This window comes from Crocodylus porosus, unplaced genomic scaffold (genome assembly GCF_001723895.1).
Source record: "Crocodylus porosus isolate Cpor-Errol unplaced genomic scaffold, CroPor_comp1, whole genome shotgun sequence".
Taxonomy (NCBI): Eukaryota; Metazoa; Chordata; order Crocodylia; family Crocodylidae; genus Crocodylus; species Crocodylus porosus.
Genome location: NW_017728886.1, coordinates 8,283,485 through 8,291,788, shown reverse-complemented (window position 1 = coordinate 8,291,788; position 8,304 = coordinate 8,283,485). Strand labels below are relative to the sequence as shown.

At 45.3% G+C, this 8,304-nt stretch overlaps 1 protein-coding gene across 1 annotated transcript in view; it reads right to left on the bottom strand.

Moving 5' to 3' along the window:
- DLEC1 (deleted in lung and esophageal cancer 1) overlaps positions 1–8,302 on the bottom strand; it is a gene marked incomplete at its 5' end in the record, with an annotated part of 59,711 nt that extends 51,409 nt beyond the window's left edge. The window contains 3 exons of the mRNA XM_019549415.1: positions 5,596–5,752; positions 8,025–8,165; positions 8,273–8,302. Of these exons, the coding sequence (XP_019404960.1) occupies positions 5,596–5,752; positions 8,025–8,165; positions 8,273–8,302 (328 nt within the window). The remainder of the gene's footprint in view (positions 1–5,595; positions 5,753–8,024; positions 8,166–8,272) is intronic.
- Positions 8,303–8,304: the final 2 nt, after the last annotated feature.

Below are 8,304 nucleotides of genomic sequence, written 5' to 3'. Positions count from 1 at the left end.
AGAATGGCATCTTGGGATTTGCTTGAGAAGCATCTGTGGATGCAAGCCAGCGGTTTGCTTGCTTTACTGGCTGTACTATCACACTGAAGGCTCATGTTCATCTTGTGGTCAATCCTGACCCCCAGGTCCCTTTCATCCAAAGTGCTAGACAGTGTAGCATTGCCAAGCCTATAAGCATGCTGTAAGTTTTTCCTCCCAAGGTGGATAACCTTACATTTTTTGGTGTTAAACCCCATCAGGTTCTTGCCCACCCATTTCTTAAGCCTGCTGAGGTCAGCCTGGATCGCCCTCCTGTCCTCAGGTGTGGACATCTTACCTGAGTTTGGTGTCATCGGCAAACTTGGCCAGTCCACTTCTGACTCCAGTGTTCACATCAGTGATGAAGATGTGGAACAATATAGGTCCAAGGACAGAGCCTTGAGGAACCCCACTGCTGACAGGGCACCATGACGATTGACTTCCATCAACCACCACCCTCTGGGTCCTACCGCCCAGGCCCCAGCCAGCAGATCGCAGTGAAGCCGAGGCTACAATTAGCCAGTTTTGCTAACAGGTGTCCATGGGATACCAAATTGAAGGCTTTTTGAAGTCAAGATATATGACATCAATGTCTTCTCCCTTGTCCAGGTGATAGGTCATCTGGTCATAAAAGGAAATAAGATTGGTCAAGCAAGACCTACCTGCAACAAACCTGTGCTGGCTATCCCTCAGGATTTTGCCATCTGCCAATCTGTTGAGAATGGCCTCAGGATGGAGGTCAGGCTGATGGGCCTGTAGTTTGCTGGATCCACTTTCCTCCCCTTCCTGAAGCAGGCACATTGGCCTTCTTCCAATCTTTGGGCACTTCACCAGAGCACCAGGAGTTCTCGAAGATCCATGCCAGGGGCTGGGCTATGATGCTCGCCAGCTTCTTGAGTACCCTTGGGTATAAACTGTTAGGGCTGGCTGACTTGAAGGTATCCATCTTCTCAAGGTGTTCCTTCACAAGGTCATCATTGATGGAGGGCAAGGAATCTCCCTCATGCAGGCCTTCCAGTCCTGTAATGGGCAGGGGCATCCCATGGGACTGATGAAAGACTGACGCAAAGTACCTATTTAATAGGTTGGCTTTTTCCTGGGCGTCAGTTACCCCATCTGGTTCAGCAGGGGTCCAATGTTGCCCTTACTTTTCCTCCGGCTCCCCACATATCTAAAAAAGGACTTTTTATTGTGCTTGATACTTGTAGTCATTTGGAGTTCAGTTGCAGCCTTAGCAAAATATGCAAAGTTTAATCCATGTACTGTCTCTTACCTGTTTTGTTCTGTATTTTTACAGACAGTGTCCTATTTTCACTGATGTAGACTAAAAATTAATTATATTTTTTTCTTTCTTGCTTGCTATCTATCCATCCATCTACCTAATTTAATTTTTTGCAGAAAAGAGAAGCAATTGTTATTGTTTTGCAGTTAATGAAGTATTAATGAACACAAGGGGTCCTGATCTCAGTGATGCAAGGAGATCTTGGCTGCAGGCAGAATGGATTTGCTGACACCTACTGGCTGAACAACAACTTACTCAAAAAACCTGGGCAGAAAGTCAAAAGTATCATACTGTAGTGGCACACAGTCATCAGATACACATGGCTGGGACTGAATTAACCTTAAAGTGCAAAACATAAGGCCTGAAAAAAAGTATGGCATACTGTGAAAGCCTCAGTCATACCTCTAAATTTGTCATGCACTTGAACTAACTTGAATGTAAGTCACATGTACAAAGCAAGCTCCCCCGCAAAGCAACAAGGAAAAACATCTGTTTAGTTAACTTTCAGCATTCACAAACAAAGGGTCTCAAAGATTGTATAAATGGTGTTGGTGTATTGCTCAGATAAGAAACTGTTAATTGTCATACCAATCTTACCTTGACACCTATCACTAATACACCTCTAACTACAAACATGGGAGGAACCCCCTAAGCAGGTTACAATATATGAAAAACGGGGGGGAAAGATAAACCTAGAGAAAAAAGCTACATCTAGTTCCTGAACAACCCATGGTAGTATTCTCCCTGCAAACTACTGTGAACTCTTGAGAGCAAAAACGTTACCCTAAATTGTGTATGCATACTGGAATCTCAATTCCATAGGGATAAAGATATTACATGGGAGGTAAAACAGGAAATGACAGGGCTGGAAATACAATATCCTGGAATGCTGTGGCTAAGAGGGGAGCCACTTGACAAAATGCAACTCAAGGTCTTAACTGACTAATCAGTGTAACAGCTCATAAAAAGTAAGTCACAAGTGCAGCTGCAACACTTGAATAACTTGTTCAAGTGTTCACCTGTAGCAAAAACCATGCATGGCAAATTTACTACATATTAGATGAAAAGGTCTGAAGCCTAGTTGAAGAAAGTTTTAATTTAGTTAAAAATGTGACATGGGCCTTCTTCTGTTCAGAAATTTGAGAACTAAATACTATAGCAGACCCCCATCACATCACCCTTGTTGCTCTCCCCTCTGACCCTAATGCAGAGACTCTCAACAGGCCTATCTAAGCGCAACTCCTTTTCCTCTTCTCCTCTGCCTATCCTTCCTGAAGTTTGTACCCATCCATGACAGTGCTTCAGTCCTGCGAGCTCCCACCAACTTCTCTGTTATTCCAATCACATCATAGTTCATGGACTTCGCAAGGACTTCCAATTCTTCCTGCTTGTTTCCCAGGCTCTGTGCATTCGTGTACAGGTACCTGTGGCAACTAGTCGGTTGCCCTGATTTCTCAGGAAGTATGACAGCACCTCCCCTGTTGCCCCCCCCCACTTCTGCTTCCTCCAGGTCTCCAGCTTCCCCACTTACCTTAGGGCTTTGGTCTCCATCCCCAGGCAAACCTAATTTAAAGCACTCCTCACTAGGTTAGTGAGCCTGTCTGCGAAGATGCTCTTCCCTTTCTTCGTCAGGTGGATCTCATCTCTTTCCAGCAGTCCTTCTTCTTGGAAGAACATCCCATGGTGGAAGAAGCCAAAGCCCTGCTGGTGACACCACCTGTCCAGCCAGATGTTGATCTGCAGGATGCACCTGCTTCTGCCCAGGCCTTTTCTCTTGACCGGAAGGATCGACGAGAACACAACCTGAGCCTCCACCCCCTCACCCTTGTACCCAGAGCCTGTAGTCACTTTTGATAGCCACTCAGAGTCTCCCCTGGCAGTATCATTGGTGCTCACATAGGTGAGCAGCATTGAATACTAGTCAGATGGCCAGATGAGCCTCAGTAACATCTCGGATCTGGGCTCCAGGCAAGCAGCAGACTTCCTGTTACAACTAGCTTAACTAAATGTGTAACTAAATGTTACAAGAAGCCTGGTCAGCAAAATAAGAGAAATGGAATGTGAAAAGTAGCAGTCTTAGATGGTGAGGGAAAGAGATTAGAAACCCAAGTTTGCAAAAGAGGTCTCCATCATAGACTGGCGGTAGTTTTGTCTCTGTAAAGGCTGAACAGCCAGGGGTTTTGTGTGAAGATCATTACCACTCAATTTTTCCCAAATCACTATATCCACAGTGTCCTAGAAGTTATCAAAAATGGTTTAACACAGAAATCAATACTGAGCTTCAACCCTGAGCATTTCCAATCCACTCCAAGAGAAGCATTATGGATACGGAGTAGGATGTTCTGGGCTTGGCATGTCCTTATGGAACACTGGACTTATTAAACATTTACATTTAAAAATAAACAGAATATTTAAAGTGATAGAACAGGGGAAAAAAGAGGCATTATCAGTTTGTTGCTCAATCAACACTAATCAATAATAATAATTGATGACATGCATCTAATTGCCCAAGATTTTTAAAATGCTACCTTATTCCATCTTCTTAAACAGAGGGGAGTCTCCAAATCCTAATGGAGATATCCCAGATAGATCACTCCTCCAGTAAGGGTATATTATACTAATAGCATGGGAATTTTTGTAAAGGACACCTACGTGCAACATTACCCTACAGTTCATTTAGTAACTGAAACAGGTTCTAAAAATCAACCAGGCGTGTTGTTCCAAAGACAACGGATAGTTGCTCTGTGAGTGCTATGTCATTGTCAGTGTCAACAATACAGAAAAAACTTGGCCCTGCCTGGTGCAGAGTAATGAGTAAATAAGGTAATATAGCTAAAGAAGTATTATAGGAGTGCCACTTCATGTGCAGGAAAAGGAGCAGGAAAAAACTTGCCTAGGAAATTGGGAAGGATTTAAGTCCAACAAATGCCCCATGCTCTTTAGGCTACAGGTAATACAGGCACTCTAACTGACCTTACCACTTCCCAGATAACGTAAATCATGTACTAATTAATCAGTGACAAAGCTACACGTGGAAATTCATAACTTAACAACATGCACAAAGGAAGCCTAGGTTCCCATAGCTAACCCCCATACAGGCAATTTGCACAAAGGCTCTCCTTTGTTAAGTAACAGAAAGGCACCGTTCAATTAAAGTCCTGGAACTAACATTCCCAGGCTCAATATATGGGACAATTAATTGGATAAAAAACATCCACAGGTTGTATGAGGGAATGTGCAGACCAATAATGTTGGCCAATGGAGTATGACTGTATGGATCGGCATAATAGGATAACCACAAAAGTGTTTAGCCCGCTGGGTTATCTTCAATCCATACATCAGGCTCTTCTGGGATGATGGGGAGACATCCTCATAAAAGGCAAAAAGGAAGGGAATGTAGGTCTCACTAAAGCAACTGTAAGCCTTGCTGAACCAGCACCAACTGCTGAATAACTTGAGCAGCATCTTAGGACTGTTGCACACAGTTTGAGGACTGGTAACAGTTACCCAGACCCATCACAAAGTCAGTTAATAAAGCTACTAATGAAGCTGGTAGAGGATGGCCTAAACACACAAGATAAAGAGGGGATGTACAGGGAACCGGACGTTCATTAGGTACCGGATGGGCGTATAAGACATAGACAGAATGCAATATGTGATTTCTTGTGATCATTGTATAAAAGACAAGAACATCTTGACTTTTTGTGTTAGTTGAAGGAGGCATGAGCATGCAGTATTAGCCCCTGGGAGTCTGTTAGTGAGTAGGTGTTTGGTGGACAATAAGCCCGATTGAGTTTTCATCACCAGACTGAGCCTGTGGGCATCGTTTCTAAAACAGTGAAGTCTTCAGAGGGAACATACGCTGGCAATGCTGGCTGCAGCACCAGCAGCAGCCCCAACAAGAGAACCAGGAAATGTCATAATCCTCCACTCCTTTCTGACTCTTGGCTCAATAGCCTGTGGCAAATCACTGAAGTATTTGTGTATAGCAGTTTACACAGGTTTACAAAAAAGTTTAGGCAGAAAGCCACTAGTGGCAAGTTTCAGGTCCCAAAAGTGACCTCTAATCAGTTTCTCACAAGGCAAGGTTAGATATTTTATTTTGATTCTCTGCTCACAGCTTCTCCAAGCTTCTCTCTTTCTATTAAGAATATTAGACTCTTACAGTCATACAGTACACAATCCAAAGCTCCCTAAAGTCAATGGGATTCTTCCCAGTGACTTACATGAATCCTGATTGTGCTCAGGATCCCATAAATGAGCACTGGTATACACATCACCCGCAGAAACCTCACCTGGGGGCAAATCAAGGTACTGGAAGTCCTCTCCAGCATCTTCTTTCAGCATATTTAGGGTCCTTTCTTCTTCTGCTGTTGCTCGAGCTCGGGCCTGAATGATATGTTTTTCTACCATGTCCGCTTCTGCCAGTCGGCGATTATATTCAGCACGAAGCTGGCATGTAGATTGGTGAGTGCAAAGAAACAAACATAGTTTTAGCTGTTGGAAGTGCTGAATGATTTTGGTACATAGACTATAGGAATCTATACGAAAAGAAATGCTTTCTGTTTCCTTCTGGGAGCCCGTTAGAGTCTATTGAATGCAAGGATAAACTTACAAAGTAAAATGCATTCATTTCTAACTTGTGCTGGACTTGAACCATTTACCTCTCAACCAGTGGCAGTTATAGCAATGCCCTTCAAAGAAACTCGGGAACAAAATTCTAGTAAAACAATAGTATTAGAATAATAATACTAATTCTCCAACTACTGAAAGGAAGAAAATTTATCCTTGGACCTCACTCAGGGTCCTAACTAGCATATCGGATTCTGTCTAGTAGTGGTGTAAATAAAGTTTCTCTTCTATGTATCAAAAAGCTTTTTAGCCTTCCTAGGATACTCTAATGAAATACCTTCCTACTTGTCCCCCCCCGCTACAGTTTGGATCCTTCTCAGTGCTTTCCAATGTGGTTGCTCATCATTTTCCCAAGCCAAGATGATGAACTGGCATCCTCCGGGGTACATTCACTGCTGAGCAGTGTTTTGACAGCAGTGAAAATGACCCAAAATTTCATCCTACTACTGTACTCCAGCAATTTCATCCTACTACGGAGGCAGCAAGAGGTACTACGGTTTCTCTGCAGATTCAAAAAGAATTTAGGGAACCTGTCCAGAGTTATGACTAAAGAACTTAAATAATAGAAACTGCTGAATGTTTTAATTCCAGGAGTTTATATCTACATATCCCTAGTGTTTTATTTAAAAGTGTGCTATTCTTCCCTGGCAAGATGATACAGGTTTTTTTTCCTAGCTGTGGCTTATATAGAATATAAAATGCATATTGCACAAATGGTTTAGACTGATAAAGCTCCCACGAGTGCGTGCATTTTTAAAGCAAAAGGATTACTACTGCTGGCCAAAATTCAAGATTAAGTAAGTGGCTCCATTTAGAAGGAGAAATAAGTGATGAAGTCAGGGATTTTTTTAATGCACTCTTGCTTATTCAGTCCTGTTTTCCTGGATGCAGGAATCAAATCAAACGAACCAGAGATGGTTTTCTGCCTCCTAGTGCCAAGGCTTTTGCTTGCAGAAATTTCTTATAACCCAAAAAATCTTACTGTTACCTTCTTTTTTGGAAAACACCTTATTTTTAATGATCAGCTCATTTTCAGAAGCAATCATTCAAACATACCGCTCATATGTTGTCAAGGAAATGTATGCAGCGTGTGCCAATATATCCCTAAGCCACACAACAAGTGCTTGTATAAACAGTACAAGCAGGAAAAAAATGGAGACACAATTTGGCCATCCTAATCACGACTTATTTTCTTATACACTCTCAGTGCTTATCAGGAAATATTATTAATAAAAATATGTTGCACTTGTCGAGGTGGCGTCATCCAAGCTTTCCCGTGCACTTGACATATATGAATGAATTCAGTAGCTGAACACATTTCTCCCTCAGCCTTGCCTTCAGCAGGGAGGTGGGACAAGCCTGCCTAGGAATTGCCGCTTTCTTTGGCAGCTGCTTCAGAAGAAAGAGCAATATTAGAGCATCGCTGACTGCAAGGACGTCACCCAGCTGCGATGGCAGGCTGCAACATCCGCAGGCCAGCCCTGCTGCGGGAGCTTTAATGGCTACTACTCGAGGTGGCTGGAGCTCTCTCAAAAATTCCCAGCTCAGCAGGGAACAGCAGAGATACTCGAGAGCATCAGGTGAGCGCGACAACGGGAGCTGGGAGGCTCTGTGCGAATACGTATCCTCAGGGAGGTTGTTGCCACTACTAAATTCACCCTTTCCCGGTTTGGATAAGGACTGATCCTGCCTCAGGTAGGAAGACCTGGTGCAAACAGGAGGGAGCCCTGGAGCGAAGTGGATGGAGCGGGACTGTTCTCAGTGGGGGCAGAACAAGGAGCCAATGGGCCCCAGTGGCAGCAAAGGAGGTTGAGGTTGGATATCAGGAAAACTCTGTAACTCGGAGGGTGGCGAAGCCCTGGAAGGGGTTACCCAGAGCCGTCGCACAATCTCCACCCTGGGAGGTTTTTAAGACCCGTCTACACAAAGGCTTGGCTGGGATGATGTCAAGTAGCTGGGGCTGGTCCTGCCCGGAGCAGGCGGGTGCTCCCGACCCGGCTCCTCTCATCCCATCCCCTTCAACGTGCGACCGACACGCAGGCGTTGGGTCCCCAAGCGCGGGGCGCCCCGGGGCCCTTCGTGCCTGCGTTACCTGCTGCAGCTCGGCCACGAACCGCTCGTGGTGGGGGTCGTCCCCCCCGCGCGACCGCACCAAGCTGGCGCCCGCCTGCGCCCCGATGGGCTCAGCCGTGTAGGCCTCGCTGAAGACGCTGGTCAGCAGGTGGGAGATGTCCTGTGAGGGGGGCAACGGTCAGCACCTGGGCGGGGGGCCCGGGCCCGGGCGGGGGGCTCGGGCCGCCCCGGGACACTGGGGGCAGGAGCCCGGAGCGCGGCCCGCACCTGCGTGCACTGCGAGGCGGGCCGGTGCCGCC